Source organism: Hipposideros armiger, unplaced genomic scaffold (assembly GCF_001890085.2).
Source record: "Hipposideros armiger isolate ML-2016 unplaced genomic scaffold, ASM189008v1 scaffold_32, whole genome shotgun sequence".
NCBI lineage: Eukaryota > Metazoa > Chordata > Mammalia > Chiroptera > Hipposideridae > Hipposideros > Hipposideros armiger.
The window spans coordinates 1,318,482-1,339,458 of NW_017731382.1; the positions used below are offsets into that span (position 1 = coordinate 1,318,482).

Genomic DNA, 20,977 nt, shown 5'->3' on the forward strand with positions numbered 1-20,977 from the left:
GCTAGGGCTTAACATTTATCTTCCCAGATCTATACCAGTCCGCCCGGCTGACTCTGTTTATACAGAGGGAGGGGCATTGGCAGCTGTCACGTATTATAAAACAAGCCGTCACTAGCGTGCTTTCTTGCCTGAAATTTTCCTGCTACACAGATAGAATGAACAGTGGTGAAGACCAGCCACACACGTGCAGTGAGGGAGGCAGGACCCATTTGTGTGTTGTCACCCTCTGCAGAGACCAAGCCGCCCTTTCCTAAACACGTGACCAGGACAGTGTGGTTCTCAGAGGCAAAGGAGCAGTGTGTCCAGTGAGGGACAGACCATCCAGTAAGCTCGTACCAAGAGACGGCCAAATGCTGTCTTCACTTTGCAGAACCCTCACCCTGAGAACGCAGGCGGCAGTGAGCCCCGTAAATGACACTCGTGGGGGAAACACCACCACCACACGAGCCGCGTGTCTGGCGACACGCTCTCCCACCAGGAGCCCCAGCCTTTGTACCCACTGTGGACAGAGGGATGTCTTCTGGAAGATGTTTGAAAGTCCGACCGCTGAGACAGGACAAACCAGCACCAGTAAGAACGTTCCGTTGATTCCTCCACCCCCAGGCCCACCTGTCCCTCGCAGGACACAGCTCTTCGCCGCCTCTCCAACCCCCTAAGGATAAGGGCTGTTGGTGCTTCTGAATTTTGGATGCTTGTTAGCATTTTAAACTACATCTTCAGTTCACTGTTCCTCATGCATACGTGAGAGCTGTAAAGCACCATGTGCTGGGAGCCCTTTTCCCAAAGAGCAGGAGTCCTGAGAAGCAGCTTCTTGCCAGGGCTGCCCACAGGGCTGGCGGGCTCACGGGGAGCGTCCTGGCGTCCTGTTCTGATCCCCTGACCTTGTGATCCAACCAGGACCCAGTGGGCAGATGGCACGTCCTGTGTTCTCAGTGAACGCCTCCCCAGAGGGACAGCTCCAAGCCACTCGGCACAAGCGTGCCGCTGGGGCCACTGGAGGCCGTGGGACTGTGTTTGGCCCTTCCCCAGTGCCGGCCTGGAGGTCTGGCGTCCATTTCCCAGCACTAGATCGTGTGTCTGGCAGGTCTGTGGGCCGACCCCTCTTCAGGCACAAGCAGCACGAGCTTTGGGGACAGTCTGAGTGACCAGGACAAACATGGCACCGCTCAGAGGGGCCCTGCCTGGGCCACTTCCATTCCGTGGGAGGGCAGTGACGGCACCGTCTTGTGTGCGTCCCTGCTCAGAGCACGTCTGTGTACAGAGAAGCTGAGGGCCATCTGGGCATTTTGTCTCATGACAAGCAGGATTACGGGGGTCTGGCATTTGCCTCACGCTGGAGTGACATATGCTGTGACACCCTTGAGGAGCCAGGGGCTGCTTCTCAGTGACCTTCTCATGAGCGGGGCTACACAGGGGAGAAGCCGTGACCCCTGACCCTCCCTGGGAGGGCAGCACTCCTCCTGGGACAGACCATCCGTCCCTGACACTGGGCACCTCTTAAATCCAGTTCGCACCAGTGGGCCCCGTCACATTAACTTACATTCTACATAAAACACGCTCCGAGATGTCGGCGTCTGTTTGCGGCTGACTCCAAAAACAGGCACTAAATCAACGGACACAGAGCCGGCCTGACTTCAAAGGGCCAAGCCCAAAATGTGACGTTCTCTGGGGAAAGCGCGCTCTGCTCCCCTCCTGTGATGACACTGTCAAAGCCACAGTTATGCAAAGGTGTGGCTGACAAGAAGGTTGTCCCTTTCCACTCGGGCCAAACACATCAGTTGTGGGTGGTCATCTTTTAGAAGGCGGCTTCTACTGCAAAACTCTTTGTTAGAGACAAACATCTGATAGCTGGTAGTACTGGGGGGTAGGGAACTGAGGCTCTGGCTTTGTGTGTCAGCTTTGCAGACACAGCAGTGGGAAACTGAGCGAGGAGATAGCTACGCTCTGTGGCACTGGCGTCCTGCCATCCCCTTGGACTCCAGGACTGGGCCCCGCAACCCTTGGCGGAATCCAGACCCCCAACCTCAGGAGAGGACTTAGGATGCAGACCTTGTCAGCGGGTTACTGGAGGCGGTGACAAATGGATGACCCTGAATATAGCCGTCCTCTCGTGCCCTGCAGCTGTGCCTCTGACACGGCCGGGTCGCACAGGCTGACAGCACACGGTCCTCAGCCAGAGGCACGCAGGCTGCGTCAGCACTGGGCACTCCAACCTCCTCTCCGCGTCTGTCAGAGATGCTCAGACGCCTGCGGGCGCCAGCGTTGTGTTCAGGACTCTGTCACAACACAGTGGCTTCCAGTTTCCAAAGCTACAAAATCAAGCCTTCAGGACAAGTCTTCGCTTTTAAAAGTGTTTTAATTACAAATGTGATTTTGAAGCCTGGCCACACAACGATGACACACTCTCATTGGGAACCCACCACTCCGCACTACTGCGTATGTGTGCCTTGTGTGTGTGTGCGTGATGCATGTGCGTGTCTGCCTGTGCACACTGATGCCTGTGTGCATGTGTGTATGTGTTCATGTGTCTGCCTTGTGTGTGTGCATGTGTGTGTGCCTTGTGTGCATGTACATGTGTATGTGCCTTGTGTGTGCATGTACATGTGTATGTGTGTATGCGCCTGTGTGTGCATGTGCCTGTGTATGTGTGCATGTGTGTGTGCGCCTTGTGTGTGCATATGCATGTGCCTTGCATATGTGTGCCTTGCATGTGTATGTGTGTGTGTGTCTTGTGTGTATGTGTGCCTGTGCGTGTGCACACAGCAGATTGTCTTTGATTCAGAGAGCGGTACCATGATCTATAGTGTTGACATTTCTACAGAAAGAAAACAGTCACCTGATGAGGACATACACCTGTGTTTTGGGCAATCACTTGAATTTACCTGGAAGCAGGCTCTGCTCTGACCCTCGACAGCGCACACTAGGGGCGACTCACCTGCTTTAAACAAGCATGCCGGGAAAAACAAGGACACAGAGTGCTGTGGGTACAGGCCTAATGTTTTAAGAAGTGACTCACTTTGTGACTTGGGCTTGGCCTGCAGTGACAGTGAGGCCCTGGTGACAAGAGGAGTGGACATGGCCAGAACCAGGGCTCCCTTCAACACTGGGCGCAGTCTAGGGACCTTTGGTCAACAACTCTCAATGTGTCTGGTCACCCTGCGTTGTCACAATAATGCTTCATGTTGGACAGTATACAACTGGTGGTTAATGCATAGCTTGCTCTTCAGCAAATACTATTCAAGTAGTTTGAACTTAAATATTTCAAAAGTAATCTTTACATTATTGAAGACTGGTAAAAAATACAGAATCTGACAGCTATCATTCAATCTGATGCTTTGAAAACCCTTGCTTTCATGTTACCATAATTTGGAAAGCGATTCCTTGCCCGCAGGAAACTCTTCGCAGGGTTACTTTCAAGATCCATCTTTTCCTCTTCCTGGTTCAGATTTAAAATATGTTCAGAAACCTTGTGATGCTTCATTCTAAGGAGGAATGTGGTCCCCTTCCTGTGACTTCCTTTAGTTATAAATTTCATAATTAAGAGGGTGCTGTCAGCTAAGCAAGCCCCAGCTAACTGCTGTCACATAAGAGGGAATTAAAGAATTTCCTTCTCAAGCCTTAATGGAAACATGATGATCCCAAGGGGAGTTTTATGAAGAGACCGCGACAGTAGTAAAGGTTTGGCAATCACAAGTTAATTAGGACCAAGTCCTCCGCCAGGGACGGCGCTGTCTCTGTGGACACGGTCCTTAGAAAGGCTGGTCCTGCTGTGGCCGAAGCTCAGAGGAGCCACTCGATGGAGTCCAGCCTCGAAGGTGTCCGGGTCCCAGGGCCAGTCAGGCCTCAGTAGATGTCTGGGCAGCCTGAGAAATCCCGTTCGAAGTAGCCACCTGCATACAGCCAGTCGGGGGTCCCAGTGTGGGGGTTCCTGCCCTGGCGAAACCACCTGCAACAAAGAGGAAGGTCAGGGCGCTGGAGGCACTGACTCACCGTTCCAGGGGCCTTGCCATGGTCAGTGCCTCTAATGGCATTGTCACATCAACGCGCATTTGCAATGTGGCCCAGGGCAGCCACCTCGACTGGGGAGTATTAATCTACTTTCATGCAAACGCTGTCCCCACAAACATCCCTGACGACAGCCTCACTCCCAATAAAACATGGAGGATTTCACAGAAAACACTCAGCCCGGGCAGTGGGCAGGGCAGGGCACTGACCCTAAGCCACCCTGTGCCTGTCGGTCACAACGCTCAGTTTCCCTCCTTTGAAACGGGTTTGTGTGTCGTTAACTGGGGGAAGGGAATACATTATTGGCAGAGATGTCACAGGGACCCCAGTTCATCTGATCAGCCAGTTCACTCTCTGCCACCGGTTCCCAACGGGCACCAGAGCAACGCCACCTGTGTGGCGGGAGAGGCACCTGTTTCAGGACACGGCGACAACTAAGAGGCCTACAGCTTAGCAGGGGGAGTGTTGGGTGGGCTCCCAAGGTCCAAGCAATTGTCTGCTCAGGACTAAATATTTTTTCATAATATAATTTTTTAATGGACTACTTAACAAAACAATGAAGGAAGGTTCACTATTTCCAATTTTTTTTTCTGGAACAAAAGCAAATTCCACTCATCAAACTATTAAAAGCATAACAGTAAATGAAATTGGAAGCCCAAGAATCGAGAATTGGTTTTAAAAATGCCGGTCACATAAAAGTCACGCAGTGACATCACGGGGCCCTGAAAACAATGGCTGCAATGACTCCAGCTTGCTGAGGACAACTCGGCACCACACAGAGTTCTGTAAGTCTAAGACCTGAGACTTTATATGTACAGATTTAAATTATGCTTAAGGGGCGGCCCGTTAGCTCAGGTGGTTAGAGCGCAGGCTCGTAACACCAAAGTCGCCAGTTAGATCCCCACATGGGCCAAGGAGCTACACCCTCCACAACTAGATTGAAGACAGCTACTTGTCTTGGAGCTGATGGCTCCTGGAAAAACACACTGTTCCCCAATAAAAAAAATTCTTAAAAAAAAATTATGCTTAAGTGTTGTAGGACTTAATTGTTCAAATCCTTATTAAATGACTTATTTTCCTGTTATGACTGTGGAAGAAAAAAGGACAAGTAATCTGAGGTGTTTCAGTAAGAAGATGGGCCGGCAGACTCAGCAGCCAGCGGCACCTAACTCCCCCCCCCCCCCCCCCGGGAGCCCAGCACCGGTCACGGTCACGGTCACGGTGTGAGCGCTCGCGGGCGAGGAGGCCATGGCGTGGCTGGGCGTCTGGACGCACAGCGTCTCTTTCCCTCAGGCAGTGGCTGGTTCCCGCTGCGTGTGCTCGTGAAGCTTGCCCTATTTGAGGAGATGCTCAGGGTGGAACATGCCAGGGGCAGGGCAGCGGGGACCGGTCTCTGGTGGGCCGCCTCTCACCAGTGGGGTTCGCTCACTTCTGGGGGACTTGGCCCATCTGCACAGTGGGTCCAGCTCTGGGCACGGGCTGCGGCCACCATCGTAACAGAACCAGGAACAGCTTCTGCTCAGCCCCAGGGGCGGGGCCTCCTCGCTGTCCCCGCCCCCGCGGCGCCTCACCTGGTCTGCCACTCCGCCTCCTCCTTGGCGCGCCCCCTCCGGGCTTCCCTCTGTTTCTCCTCCAGCCGCTCCTTCTCCTGGCTCGCCAGGTCTAGGGGTCCAAGCACACAGGTGTGGGTAAGGAGTCGGGGTGGACAGTGAGGCTCCTGGTCACTGTTAGGGGACCACACAGGGTAAATTCTGCCACCAGGAAACCAAACCTGCCACGAGGGCTCAGGCCCCACTGCCGACGGCGCGGGGATGCTCAGACCTCAGCACAGCCGCACCGGGGACAGCGGGGCCGGGACAGCACCAGCCCCACAGTGTGTCACACCCAGGAGCTATTTTCCTCGCAAAGCTGGTCACGTGTGACCTTGACCTTCAGGGTCTGCTGCAGTGCTGTCCCCAGGACTGCGGTGACCCTGACCACGAGGACCCCACCTCCCGAGTGGTTTCTTTACTGACACACTGTGGGGAAAACACGCAGGGGTCGCATCACTGACCTGACCTAGAGGAGTGCGTGAATGAGAAGGGGCGAGCTGGCTCCTCACACTGACCCCCCCGCCCCACCCCGCCACCCCATGACGCCCACACAGCGGTCACCCAACACGTGCTGCCAGGTGCCAGACACGGGACTGTCTCGTTACAGCTGCAGACAAGTGATCAGTGGTCTCCCACACGGACAGCTCACGGGGCTTTTAAGGAACATGTCCAGCTTTTGAAATGCACCTAGTAATAAAACTATCAGGGACTAGTATTCCGTATGTATTCTTTTTCATTTTGCTTTTCTAGTAATTTGATTACATTCACAAGAGAATTGGTCTGCACCAGGCTGGAGATTTCTAAACCTGCTCCGCACAGGCAGTTTGGGGGCTCTGTGCCGGGAGGGCTAAAGCTTGCTTGCTGGTGCAGCTAAAGGCGTCAGTATCCTTTTCCTGCTCGGCACCCGCTGACCCCAAACCCAGGCGCACCCATGTTGCCATTCTCCATGCCTCGGATGTCGGGGCGCAGGCGGCAGTCTGTGGGTGCCAGGATCTTCTCCATGCCAGTCTGCAGCTCATTGAGACTCACAGTGAAGCTGGTGAAGTTGTACATCTGCAGGGATGGGCACAGAAACCTGCTGCTACCCGTGGCACCCCGTTCTGCACATGCTGCACACGTGGGAGCCACAGGGAGACTCTGAACCCATTCGAGTGGCACCCGCTCCCTAGAGATGCTCCCGCCAAGGTCCCTGAGGGCAGGCGCCCCTCCCCTGGCCTGAGACATACTTGCCTAGGTCTCCCCCGGGGCTTGCCTCTCTGTCTCCCCAACATCCCTGGATGTGACAGCAATCTCAAACGGGGCGCATCCCACACTGGACTTCGGGCCGCACCTCCCACCTGGCCTCCCCTCCAGCTCGTGTGCCCACCCCTACAGTCTATCCCAGTAAGTGGCCGCATCACACAGAGTGGGGGTGGAGTCACTGCAGCCCCCATCCCCCACCACGACCCCAGCCCCGGGGCCTTGCCAACCTCCTGTCAGTCCGCCTGGGGTGCCGCCCAGGGCAGCTATAACACTGTGATGTGTGCAGAGACGTGTGTCAACATGTCACTTCAACTCATGTAGACAGAGCCCAGCCACGGTTGGGGCTGCGGAGTGGCTCTGGGGGACATGAAGCTCTCGGAGGCTCACGATGCAGCTCAGTTCAATTAGGTGACGGAGGGACAACGGACTGAGGCGGCTGGCATGGGCAAGGGGCCGGGGAGCACTGACCTGGGCAGAGTTGGGGGGCCGGGTGTTGACCCTCCAGAGTAGCTTGCTGCCTGGAATGACCTGCACGGTCTCCTGGACCTCGGGCACAGCATCCACGACGTCACTGTCGGCTTTCTCAGTGCTATCATCCTGAAACAGGGCACGCCGATGTGGCCATCAGAGGGGGAGTGACTCCAGCACCTTTCAGACCAGCTCCCAAGCCCCTGAGCACAGCCAGACGCCCCTCTAATGAAGGAGAAGCTGCCACGCCCTGTCTGTGACCTGTCTGTCCCTCAGCTTAAGGAGAAAAGTCAGGCCTCCTGCTTCTGCAGAGCTCACCCCCCACCTGCAGGGGCTCCCCAAAGACAGGGCACAAAGTCAGCAGCTGGCACCACTTTCCTTCTGGGAGAGCGCAGGCAGCATAAAGAACGCACTCCTGAGTCTGATCGCAACCAGATGGCGACACCGTCTATAATAGCATGTGCCATCCACGCTAAGGGTGACTCTAATAGTGTGTTTCTGAGATGGAGGCCCTCCCACAGGCTGCCTCAATCAAGTGGTCCCTTTGGCCGACTTCAGGGCATCGCGGCATTTCCAGACTGAACACCACCTGGAGGCAGCATCTCAGTAGAAAGATAACAGTGGCTGCATTTAGTTTCCAGAATGCAGGAAGGGGACGGGAGAAAGAAGAAAGTGGTTATTCATGTAGCCAGCCGTCAAGGGGAGAGCACTTAAAGGTCCCAAACGCAGCCTGGAGCCCTCCCACCTGGCTGCAGGCTCCACGGGTCGGCCTGTGGGTGCCAGAGCTAAGCGAGGACAAGACTCTCATTTCCAGGCTACCCGAAGGATCAACGTAGCTATGCCAACGCATGAAAAGGCGTCACTGAGTGGATTCAGCATTCTAAGTCTTAGAGTCTTTAAATGGAACTTTACTTGTTTTTAAGTAAAGGAGCATTATTAGAAAGGATGCCTAATAGCACATATGAAAAACCCGGAGGAGCCCAGGGGAGGCTGTATGTTATCTAGAAAATATGACAGCTCTTTTGAACTATCACTGCTGGTTTCAGCTCTGGAAGAATCTTCAGATGAGCAGTACTCCAAAGCTCCAGGGGAGAAAGAAGCGTCCCTGTCACAGCTTTCCGACTGCTGAATCTATTATCTGGCTCTCAGAACTACAATGCAGAAATGACAGTCACTTGCTAATTTAATAGGTCTAAGCTAATGAGGTACAGAGACACAGGAGGTTTATGAGAAGTATGCAGGACGTGGAGTTTCCAGGAAGAAATGGAGGTGCCACCTGATTCTGCCAGGCTTGGGGGTCAGACGCTGTGACAGAGGACCGCCCACACCCACGGTTTCTAACAGCAGCCCCTGCAGCATCAGAATGCAAATAAGCCCCACTGCCAATCCAGAGTCCACCGGATGACCAGGACGAGTTTCATGGATACGTGTGTCTATGCATCAGCCTTTCCCAGCAGGGACCAGGAAGGGGACGGGAGGCAGGGCCGGCTTCCCGGAAGCCCTGGACCCCGCTGGCCGCCCCGCCCTGCTGGCCACCCTGCCCCGCCCCGCCCCACTGGGGACAAGTGCCCCACTGGGCACCTTACCAGCTTCGCCTTTCTCAGGGGGTCGCCTCTCCTCTCCTGCTTCCTGAAGGACTCATATGCCGCCGGGTCTATGCCCCACAGGCCCTCTGTCCATTTGCCATAGATGATGAAGAGCTTCCTTTTGCTGTATCAAAGGGGGGTTTTCAAAATCAAGTTAACAGCAATAATAAACCATTCATGGAACAGGCAGCACCGTAACTCTGACCATGGAATCAATGCCCGTTCTGACTGGTCTTCTTGTAAATCTTGGGCCACCTCAGGACAAAATGAAAAGAGAAAACTCTGCACTTTAGGATCTCTAATCACGCCACTCGAGACCATTCACGCTCCTAATATACCAAAGCAGAAGAGAAAACGAAGGTTCGAAAGCCTAAAAGGGCGGGTGACAGGGCTGGGGAGACAAGGAGGGGTGAAAAAGTGTGGGTGCACATCTTTTCTAGATAACACACAGCCACCTCTAGGCTTCTCGGCATTTTTTATATGTGCTGTTAGGCATCCTTTCTAATAATGCTCCTCTACTTAAATTAGTATGCGCCTATCTGATTTTTAAAATACACTGAATTTTCATGTACTGTGTTCTTCAGCTCTTTCTCTAGCGATTACATAAACAAGCCTTCCTGAGCTCAGCTGCCATTGTCTGTCTTTATCACCACATAGCAGGTGCCTGTCTGATTGCCCGCCATCTTTTCTCATTTAGTAACAATAACCTCTGGAGACCTTTCCAGACCAGCTGCCAGATCTCCCCAGCGGTTCCCAAAGAAGCAACGCCAATAGAGTTAGACCCTTTCTGTTTGCATCTTCCTGGGGGGAGAGCACACGGTTGGCCCCGCGCTCCTGGAAACACTGCCCTGCCAGCCGCGTGACACCCTGCGGGGGGGCACCCGTGTCTCAGAGGCTCAGCCTGGGAGGACAGCTGGTGGGGACTGGCAGGGAAGCATGGCCCGTCCTCACTCAGGAGAGACAGCTTGGTGGACACTGTCTCCAAGAGGCCTTGTGTGAGGGAAGGGCTCACTCGAATTTGGGGTGGAAAAACAGAAAATCAGACCAGGATTTGCCCATGCTCACTGGGAGCTGCTGAGAGAGGCCCCGAGGGCATGCCACCTCTTCCTCTATAGCCGTTTGGTAGACCAGCCAGTTTGGTAGACCAGCTGACTGCAGTCTCTCTGGGTTGAACCCACCAGGGAGAGGCTGCTCACCCCATTCATGAACGGGACTGCTGTCCTGGAAAGTCCACACAGTCCCAGCATATTTCAAAGTGGGTGGAGTCTTAAATGTGAAGGTGTTTTCCAGGCTGTCTGAACAGGTAGGTTTTTGGAACCCAACAGAGTGGGACAGAGTAAAAGTACTTGGCACTTTATGTTGGAAACTTGTTTCTAATTGAAAATGTATAGATTTTAGGAGCTGAAAGGAATCTCGTGACATTATATGGCCCAAATTACTTATAGGGAGAAAAAAAAACCTAGAAACTTGAGACCCAAAACATAAGATAACTAACCCAAAGAGGAGGAAAAACCCCAGAAAATTTGTTTAAATGTTACTGACAATTTCTTTGCTCACAAAAACTTTAAACATCCCTAAATGATGGATTGGAATGAACCAGTCACGTGAACATGATGCTTACACAAGCTAACGTTTGGGTTTTGCTGGTGGAGAGAAGGGAACACAGGGTCAAATTTTAAATCTCAGTTCTGTCTGTGAAAAGGGAGCGTGATCTTTTGTGAAAGTGTCTAATTTCCTCGCGTCCATTTTACCAAAGGAAAACAGACACAGATTGTTCACCTTCAAGAGGGTGGGACGGGCTCCACTCACTACCCTAGAAATGTCACGAAAACTGATCCCATCTCTTATGCTCAATAATGAGCTGTGTTCTCTGAAACGAAAGAGTCATAATTCTGTGCACCGGGAGCAGCTGTCACCGACGGAACGACGCCTTTTGTAGGGCGCACACGTGCCACAGGAGCACCCTGTGAACCAACCCGGACGCGGACCTACTTTTTGTCTTGAATGTGTCCTTCCACTTTGTGAAGCTCTTTTCCAAACAACCCACATGGTTTAAAGTGAAGCACACACTTGTCTCCAGTTCTATGGGAAAAACAAACACAGGCTTCTGTTGTGGGATAGGAACATCCAGGAAAAGGAGGGGGGGGGGGAGAGGGTGGGAGAGGGAAAGGGAGGGAGCCACACAGACCAGAGGCTGCCAGGGGCTGCGGGCAGCACTGGGGAGTGACTGCCAGCAGGCACGGGGACCTTTTGGGTGACCTTCTCTGCCTTGTGGTGATGGCTGCACAATTCAGTAAATTTATTACAAATCACTTAAGTGTCCACTTTAAATGGAGGGATTTTATAACATGTAAATTATGTCTCAGTAAAGCTGTGAAAAAAACAGAGCCAATCAGTTGTGACCGTCCAGGATAAGGAATGACAGACTGGGCAGCAGACGATAACTGAGGATGGTCACTATATTTCCGCCATTAAACTCCATTATTTACTGTTGTTTAAAATTTCAAAATAAGTTAACTCTTGTGACGAAAAACAAAACAAGTGCCACCACAGCATGCCGGACACAGGCCACCAGAGTCAGGTCCCACCACCACGGCCGGGCTGGGGGCTCCCTGTCTGGGAGCCGTGGGGAAGGGCAGGCACGTCCCCAAGTTCACAGCCAGCACTCCAGGCATCCGGCGCAGTCTGTCTGGCCCCTGCCGCCCGCACACGGCAGGCAGGGGCCAGTACCTGTGGTTCAGGATCTCCACGGTCCCGTACTGCTCTATCCACAGCTTCCCGATAATCACGTTGTGCACGCAGCAGGTGGGGTTGGTCCAGGTGTAGGCCTCGTTGTGTCTGTCAGAGGCCAGAAAACAAGTGAGTCAGAGCCGCAAAGCAGACGCCACGGCTCAGAAGCGAGGGCGCAGACGGACTTGAACCATAATTGCCTTAAAACCTGTTCGAGAGAACACTGCTTTGAACTCCCCAGGACAGTGGCTATTTATTTAGCATTCGTTTGAAATTTATTTCTTCTTTCCTTTGTAGCCTCAACAAAGCTTTCTACTTGAATGTCAAGACGAGTTCATAAGCAATAAAGAAGACAGAGACGAAGAGAGTGTCTCTCCTGCCAAGCTGCCCGCAGAACCGCCTCGGCAGACGCACCCACGGGGCGGGGTCCGGGCATGGACTGGCCAGCTGGGGGCCGGGGCATGGCAGGACCCGGGGGTGCCTGTGGCTCAGAACACACTGCGAACACCTTTCCTTTTGTTCCTCATGCTCCCCAGTGGCCTGACCCAAGGAGAAGAGAGGCCCCCACAGATGGGAAGTGAGATCGCAGGACCTGTGTCCCAAGGGAGGCTGCGTGAAGCAGTCACATTTAAGGGCAGACAGCAGCTCGGCACAGAAGTATTTCATGACCAAGAGTTGCAACTCCGTGAATTTCCCAGGTGTGACGGAAACACTCAGGGAGGCGTGTGCCTTTGCAGCTCTACCCGCCTCTCCCCAGGAAAGCAAAGGCCACCGGGAAAGGCCCGTTTCCCAGAAGAGCTGCCCTCCCAGGGCCTGGGGACCTCACCAGCCCCGGGACGCAGGGGCGGGACTGGGGAGACCCTGCTCCCCCAGGTCCTCCTGGACTTCTGACAACCAGCCAGGCTGGGCCAACGGGAAACAACGACTCCGTCCGTGCTGCCAGGGTGCTGCCCCCAGGCAGCCTAGCACCTGGGAAACCTCTGCTGGCCGCGGCCTAGGCTGCATCTGCTGTGGCTCTGCAGTGTCCAGGCAATTGCTAGAGACTCTGCTTTTGTTTTGTAGTGTCCGATCAACATCGGATCAGTATTTAGATTCAGGCCACATGGGTGTGGGGCAGCCTGGAGGGCGGTCACTCCATATTCCCCACCTCCTGGAATTCAAACCCTCCTGTACAGGCCAGGGTTGGTCTGTGTGACCAACAGCACACACATGAGTGGAGGGGTGGCAGCTGGGTCACACTGTGGCTTCTCTTAGAGACTTCTGCCCTTGGGTCCTGGCTCTGAGGGACACCAGCGTCAACTGCTATGGAAACAGACGCTGTACCCAGGACACAGCCTGGCCCACCTCATGGGACCCCGAGCAGGTCACCCCGTGCTGCTCCCAGCTGCCCAGTCACTACATGAAAAACAAACACTGCTTGTTTGGAGCTGCAAGTGTGGGGTCATTACACAGCTCTGACTGGTGACAAGAGCATGTCCAGACCACGTGGGAAAGAAGACGGAGGACTTCCTCCAAGGAGCACCAGCCCTGCTGGGCACCTGGGTGAGCAGTCCAGCTGCAGGGTTTCTGCCACCTCAGAAGGACCTGGCACTGCCAGCTCAGGAAGCCTCCCTCCCACTAAGGACGGGCTCCTGCCCCTTGGGTCTGCGGGAGGCGGCCCCACTCACCGGAGGAGCTCCAGTGTGATGGTGCCTCGGGGCTCCGCCTCCACACTCTTCCCCCAGAACTTGAGCTTCGGGTAGATGGAGCCATGGAACAGGAAGTCACGGTGGAGGCCTTCGGAATAGAATGCACTGACGGGGGGGTGGTGGCTGACCTGCTCGGATATGAATCGGAACCCCAAGTCTTCCCTAGGTACAAAAACGAGAGAGAAATGAGGGCGGCAGGAGAGATAAAGCAGGATCCACGTTAGTGACAGCAAACCCCATAAAGGTGGGCCCAGTGGCCCTGTCGGTGCAGCTGCAGTAACACACGCACGTGCGAGTGGAGGGCCCTCGTGTCGGCGAGAGCCGCTGGGAACTGGGAACCACGCCATGCTGCCACAACACCTGCTCTGATGTCACACTTGGCCTAATGCCGACAACACATGTGCGCACACGCACACGCATAAACTGCCTCCACAGGACCACCTGAGCACATGCAGGTCAACAAGCACCTCTCAGAACCAGTAACTGAGAGGCCTGACACCTGACTGTCACCTGAGTCTCGGGGGACGCCCACTGCCCCAAAGCCAAGAGTGATGACTTCCCAGCCTTTCCGAAAGGGGGCTCCTTTCTAGCCTTCTTCTGAGGCTCCTGGAAGTTTTGTGATAATGTGTCTTGTGCCCTGAGATATTTCTGGCCAGGAAATAGAATTTTAGTGCACTCTCTTTTTCAATAAAAATGTCATTTTTTTAATTATTCCGGAACTGTGAATACACCTACAGTTGTAGTCATTAACGATTATAAAAGCTAAACCACATAATTACTAACTTAACTGAAATCTGAATTTCCAATCATTACAGAGGAAGGAAAGTTGAAAATTAGATTTTTAAAAGGTTGCCTACCAAGGTATGTAATTTACAAAATGAATACTTGTCTAAGAAAAGAAAGAGCTATTTTTAGCCTACAGGCGCATCTGGGAGGACAGAGACATCGGTGAGTGACTTGGTTTGGTTGGTCCCAAACAGGAAGACTGTACATGTCCTGTGTGCCTAACATGCAGGGACACCGGGCACACTTGTGACCTGGAGACTGAGACATGACAGACCAAGTATACCGGAGTTCAGAGAGGACATTCGTTTTCTCTATCAGTCGGTGACACTTCAGTCCAAGCCTGGAATGACACTCCTAGACGAGGTGAGCAACCCGGACGGTCACATGCCGTCAGCATTTGGGCTTTTCATGTTCTTTTAAGCCATATTGCTTATTTCCTGTTGTCTAGAACTTTTTTCATATTATGCTTTGATTTCTCTTTTTAAGATATCTTAATGATGCTTTTTCATAAACTAAAATTGTAATAACTTGCTAAAAGCTAGATGAGGTCAGAACCTTGAAAATGACATGTCGGCCAGAGGAGGAAACCTACTCAGGAGAAACACCTAGAAAGAACCCTCCACGTGATTCCCAACAGAGATCCCCTAGGACTAACTCTCGGGGCGTCTTTCCCTCATCTGGGCCTCACTTCTCCCATTTCTAAACTGAAGATGTAGGGCTGTCCCTACAATGCCTCTTGCTGTGACGTCACCTGCTGAACCCATGTCACTTATGGAGAAGTCCCGTGGCAGCACACCTAACGTGTCCAGCTTTCTCCAAGGTAACAGGATTTCAAGGCCAGCTGCTCCACCGCTCAGGGCCAGCCAACAGTGAAGTCACACTCCCAGGCCAGCAGTGCTGGAAATGAGACAGCAGCAGCAGCGTCCAAGCCATGCCAGAGGCTGATTAGCATTCGCAGCTCCGCCCTAATGTTGCTGTCCCACCAGGAGTGATTTACTGCACACGTGCAGGCCGGCCTCCGTCCCTAAAGATGACCGTTCTGCTCCACATGGTCTGAAACCAGAGCTGGCACACACCTTCAGCCTCTTTACACACCTGAAGATTGCCTGTTGTAAGCAGACTGACATCCCAGGTCCCACAACCATTTCCTCACCTAGGTCATCCTAACACATGGCAACAAGGGACCTGGCGACAACAGTCAGAAATTTCGAAAAAGCTACACTTCTTTGAACCCAAGAGGCCACTGATCACATAATACACCCTTGTTTTATTTTATCAAAGAAAGAAAAATGCTGCAAATTAAATTATGACAGGCAGAAATGCTAAAACGTGAAAAATGTGTCTTGGCATCAGTAAAATACTGTACCTTAGGAAAAGGTTTTAATATTGTGGGGAAATGAATGTGACATAATGTTAAATAAAAAAGGATACAAGTTAACCATGTCACATTATGTAAACACACCCCCCCAGGAATCTAGTAACATGTTAACACCGAGTGTCTTTCACGGGATTATGTCTGACTCACCTTTTCACTTTTCTCAATTTTACACATTCTCAGAAGAGAGCATGCTCTTGTAATTAAAAACAAACTTTTATTTAATAAACTATTCCAACAGGCTCCCACCAGGACCCAAGAGTAGATGGAATAAAAGTCACTGCAGATGTCACCAAATGCTCCCAGAGCCCGGGCCCAGGCTGTGTTCACTCAGTGACCCGGTGGACCCGACGAGCGCGAGACCACAGCACTGCTGTGGGTGAACGTTATACTTGTGCTCTGGGTGGCACTCTTACCGAGACAGCCGGCCCATGGATAATTTGGGGGCAGTGCGGTCAGTGGCGAGCACCACACACGGCCAGTCTGCCCTGGTCCAGGACCAGGTGTGTGTGCTGGGCTCCAGGACCAGCGGGCACGCTGGGGTCGGGGGGCAGGAGGGGCTGCTGAAGCTGCCCGTGAGAAACACCATCGGAAGTGACTTCAGTGGTGCCTGAGATAAGGTCACTGCCCACACGAGGCTGCGCGTGATCGGGAGGCTGGGAGCAGAGCCCTCCCGGCAGCTCTGTGTAGGCCGCCTGCTCCCTGCACTACACCGGCTGACACACTCTGGGAAACGGGCGAGTGTGCGCACTGGGGCCGATTTCCACATTAGCTCCAAGCTGAGTGCCCTACGCGTCTGTCTGGCACGTTCATATATGTTCTCTCTCCATTCCTGGACTGAAAACATCACCCTATTTTCAACCGTTTTTCCTCACTAGGGTTTTGCTAGGTTACTGACATGACATTCCTCGTACGTGAAGCGTCTTCTGGCCCACAGTGTCCAGACCCTTCAGTAAACTCCTCAGAGTGGAGAGAGTCACGCTGCTGGGAGAACAGGCCCATCGTCACCCAGAGCGCCCTACGCACAGGCTGGCGGGGTGGCCTTACCTGATGAGCTCATACGTCTCTCCCAGCAGCGGGTTGAACGGCTTGCCGGTCCTCTCCCACTGGGAAGCCACCGCTGACACGGCGAAGGCGGCGACACACTGCAAACAACACACGGGCGTGAGCGGGTCTCCAGCAGCAGGTGGGTGCCAAGGGCTGCAGGGCGGCTCAGGCACCGAGCTTCGACATTATTTACTCTCGGGTGACTGTTCAGTCTCCCAGTTGTAAGTGTCTGAGATTACAGAGCTTCTGGGAGACACCTTTGTCACCTACCAATCCCTCAAAGCCAGGGGAACAGGAACTCCCTGCGGCTGACACGGCCCCAGCCCGGCCTTCCTGCAGGCCCTGCGCAGGGCGGCCTGTCTGTCCCACATGTGCACTCACATGGGCACGCACGCATGCACACACGTGTGTGTGCACTCAGGTACATACAACATAGGTGCACATGGGTACACACATGCATGCACACACATGTGTACACAGGCACACAGCACACACAGGGCTGTGTATATGCATGTATATATACATGTGGGCGCCGACATGTGCATGCACACAGACACACACGACATGCACGCACACATGCACACAAAGGGCACACACATACATAGGGTACACACATACATACATACACACACACACGAATGGTGATGCTGATAGAATCCAGGAGGGGCCAAGGCGCAGGCCTGTGCACATCTGTGAGACCACAGCCCAGCACAGATGCCATGACCACCGGGAAGGACAGACAGCACCCACACTCAGGGTCAGCTCTGCTGGCCCTCCTCCCAGACACCCACTGGGCAGGGGCTGGGTCCCTTCCATTACGTGGCCAGTGACGTGGTGTCATGTCCACTCACAGCCACACTCTGGCGCCCACCTGCATCCTGTCCAGGGGCTGGGGCTGGTGCGAGGCCCTGTGGAGGAGGTGCACGTGCTCCATGTACTCCGTGATCCGCTGCAGGAAGCTGAGGGGCTCGTTGAACGCGATGGGCATGGTGATCTTGGACAGCTCCTGCACGGCCAGCGAGGAGCGTCAGCGGCTGCTTCCCCAGAAACCACAGCCCACTCCCACCCTGCCCGGAGGGCCCCTTCCTGGGGAGATCTGCACCCCCCACGGGTGGGTGAGAACGCCCGCAAGGTAAAGCCGCCGTCCTCCCACTGCCCACGCGCTGGCTCCCGGTCCCTCCACTCCTCTGTCTACGCTCACCACCCCCTTCCAGATCACCGAGATTGCAGGAGTGGCCCCACTGGCCACCTCCAGGGGCCTGTCCCCCACTCCAGAATGTCCTTCAGGCCACCTCCAGATCGGTGGTCCCAGAGCATCATTCCAAAGAGTCATTAGCTTCCCAGCACCTCTGGGGTGACTTGACTCCTTTAGCCAAGCAGGTGAGATGTCCTATAACATGGCCCCGTGTGCTGTGCCCAAAGGCCTTTCAAAGTCAGCCAAGGTGTTTCGCTCTTGGACCTGCTCTCAGGTACAGGTGGCCAAAGCGAGCAGTGCAGGGGAGGAGCCAGGAAGATGTGAAGGGGTCAGGGGGACACTAAGAGACAGTGCCACAGGGCGCTGTGAGCTGGTGTGGACAGAGGAGAGGCAGAGGCCCGCCCAGGAAGAAGCCTGCTGAGCAGGGCAGGATGTCAGGAAGGACCAGAGGGGGAGAGGGGACAGGAGGAGAGGGAAGGAGACACAGGCAGCCCTGGGCGCAGGAGCCACGCTGGCCTTGTCACATCGGGAGGAAGGAGATCAAGCAATGTGACCTTCCCCTGCTCAGCTGCTCGCCCGCCCGCGCCTGCTGGTGGCACTACAAGTGTGACAGCCCTGCCCCTCCCCGCCCCCCAGGGAATTCGCCGCATCAGAACTGCACACACACTTATCCTGGGGCCCAGGGGCCAGACTGTCACACAGATCCTCTGGCAAACACATGGCAAAGGGCAGGAATGACCCGAACGCCTAACAACAGGGCCAGGTCAGTCGATATGGGCGGCCCCAGGAGGCGGCACAGTGCAGGGACCCAAGGGATGAGAAGCAGCCACGTCGTGCCGTGGGTGGAGGGAGGGGAGGGGAGCCTAGCGTGCACCCGAAGACACGGGGAGGAGGTATGCATGGTCAGCTTCAGGAGGCGTGGGAAGACAGATCATCGATTTTGTAATGGTTGCCTCTAAGGGAAGGGACAGTGCAGGGAGAGGACAGGGACAGGAAGCTGGATGGATGGATGGATGGATAGACAGACAGATCGATCTAGGAATATACCTTGTTTAGGATATTTGACTTTGGACTTACAGTTTTAAAACAAAACTAAGTTTAGAAAAGCAACCTCCATGCATCAAGCATAAAATGAAACAAATGAGCCCATGAAATCCCACGGGCACAGCCCCCCAGTGAGAGAGCCAGTGTAGACGCCCTCAGAGCACAGTGGCTTGAGATGCACCCAGAGACAAAAGAGCCATGGAAGCCAACAGACTACTGTTTCGGTAAACACACTTCTGGCAGCGGAGCTGGTCCTCCCCAGGATGGCGTGGGGGGGATAAAGCGAGTGAGCCCCTAATTCTGCACCAGTATAAATCGATCACCTCCAGCATTGTCGGTGTGGGAGAAGATACACTCACACACACACACTCTCACCCACACACACACACTCTCTCACACTCACACGCACACACACACTCTCTCACACTCACACGCACACACACACTCGCACACCCTCACACCCTCACTCACACACATACTCACACACATACTCACACGCACACACTCACATACGCGCACACACTCGCACGCACACTCACACGCACATTCACACACACCCCCCACACACACACACACTCACACACCCACTTATACACACACATACACACATACACACATGACAGCAGTTACATAAATCCTGTTGCCCCAGATCTGAAGCATCACTGAAACAAATCAAAACACGGTTCTCCCCTAGAAAGACCCAGAAACAAGACCCGTCCGCAGCTGCCTGGGGCCAGCTGTGTTCCTGAGTCCTGTCTCCCGGGACAGGTGGCTGACTGCAGGTGCCGGACAATAAAGGTACAGGATAAGCCGGAGCGTCTTTTGTAAAGGCCTGCGGGTCACTGGAGAGGCCATCCCCAGCCACAGCCCTGACTTCAAAAGTAAAACAGACAAACTAGCTGGTGCTGGTCTTGCTGGGTGACCCTAGTGAGCCCAGCGCCTTATGTGAAAACTTTGAAAAACAGGGAGAAGCGCTCACTGCCCTCCTTTCTTATGTAAACCACATTCACAGCAGAGGAAGGGGGCTTCCTCACTGCAGATGCAGCCAGGTACTGAAAGAAGAGCGTTGGAGAATCACTGGTCTCGGCACTGAGCACCAGCTCGCAAACTCCAAAGGGCAGCGAAAGGTCAAGGGCAGGAGGATCCCAGCAAGTTCCACACAAACACACACACACACACACACACACACACACGGACGAAAACCCAGGAGAAGGAGCGTGGGACAGCTGGCTATCTGGTGATACTAAGGAATGCTGTTATTTTTAAAGGAGGATAAAGGAGTATTGTGGTTATCTTTAAAAGGAATCCAATCCTATCCGACACATAAGAAACATCTACCAATAAAAAGAAGAGACGTCTGGAACCCGCCAGAACACTAGGGAGGGACGCAGCGGGGACTGGCCGAGGACTAAGCAGCCCTGGGCGACAGCTGGAAGCTGTTACCTAGTCTGTCTGTCACTCTTGTGTTAGTAGCTAAGTAGTAAGAAGAGAGGGTGTCGCCTCTTTAGAGGTGTCCAGGGAGATGAGCATTTCAAGGGGCAAAGTGACGAATGTGTCAAGGGTGCAGGGCAACCCAGCAAGGTGACCTGGCCCAGTGGCTCTGAGAACAGGCTACCCGTGTGTTAATATCCAGCTTTTCTGTAACTCATCAGTCCCGAAGGGGTACACTGTAATGACGCCACTCTGCTGAAACGATGCTTTTGGTATCAGACTTCCGAAGGGTCAGGATCAAGGAGCTTGTTGAGTTCGTCACATCTCCCCAGACATTTTTGTCTGGACCTGAACTGTTCAGTCAAAATGTAGGAGGTGATACGCTAAGAAAAATTCCCAAACATGTTTTTGAGGAGAGAAGAGAGAGGGGTGTGGAGACATGTGCATGTGCGCAAGCAGGGCGCAGGGCGCAGCGAGCTCTCCTGTCTGCGAGGCCTGGGGACTGCCGCCCGGGCCTGGTGGGCACAGCCAGCGGCCACTCTTCACCTCTACACCATCCTCCAATAACAGGACATCCGTAGGAAAGTGGGGAAAGCCAGGTGAAGTGCGTGGCTCAGGTGGCAGCCCCTGGCCCACTGATGCCCCTTGTTTGGTCGCTGCACCATGATTATCATGTGAGCTGGGTGAAGTATACAGGACTCACGGTGCTATCTCACAACTTTATACAAGTCTCAAATTATTTCAAAACAAAAAGGTGAAAGAAAGATGCAGTTTTCCTCTGGGAACAA

General features: G+C 53.9%; 1 protein-coding gene across 1 annotated transcript in view; it reads right to left on the reverse strand.

The window, feature by feature from the left end:
* Window positions 1-3,517: 3,517 nt before the first annotated feature.
* OSBPL2 (oxysterol binding protein like 2) overlaps window positions 3,518-20,977 on the reverse strand; it is a 37,248-nt gene continuing 19,788 nt past the window's right edge. Inside the window, exons 3-12 of the mRNA XM_019637361.1 lie at window positions 17,391-17,525; window positions 16,520-16,617; window positions 13,291-13,473; window positions 11,624-11,731; window positions 10,886-10,975; window positions 8,894-9,017; window positions 7,308-7,436; window positions 6,527-6,650; window positions 5,577-5,667; window positions 3,518-3,946 (exon numbers count right to left, since the gene is read on the reverse strand). Of these exons, the coding sequence (XP_019492906.1) occupies window positions 3,844-3,946; window positions 5,577-5,667; window positions 6,527-6,650; window positions 7,308-7,436; window positions 8,894-9,017; window positions 10,886-10,975; window positions 11,624-11,731; window positions 13,291-13,473; window positions 16,520-16,617; window positions 17,391-17,525 (1,185 nt within the window). The 3' untranslated portion in view covers window positions 3,518-3,843. The remainder of the gene's footprint in view (window positions 3,947-5,576; window positions 5,668-6,526; window positions 6,651-7,307; window positions 7,437-8,893; window positions 9,018-10,885; window positions 10,976-11,623; window positions 11,732-13,290; window positions 13,474-16,519; window positions 16,618-17,390; window positions 17,526-20,977) is intronic.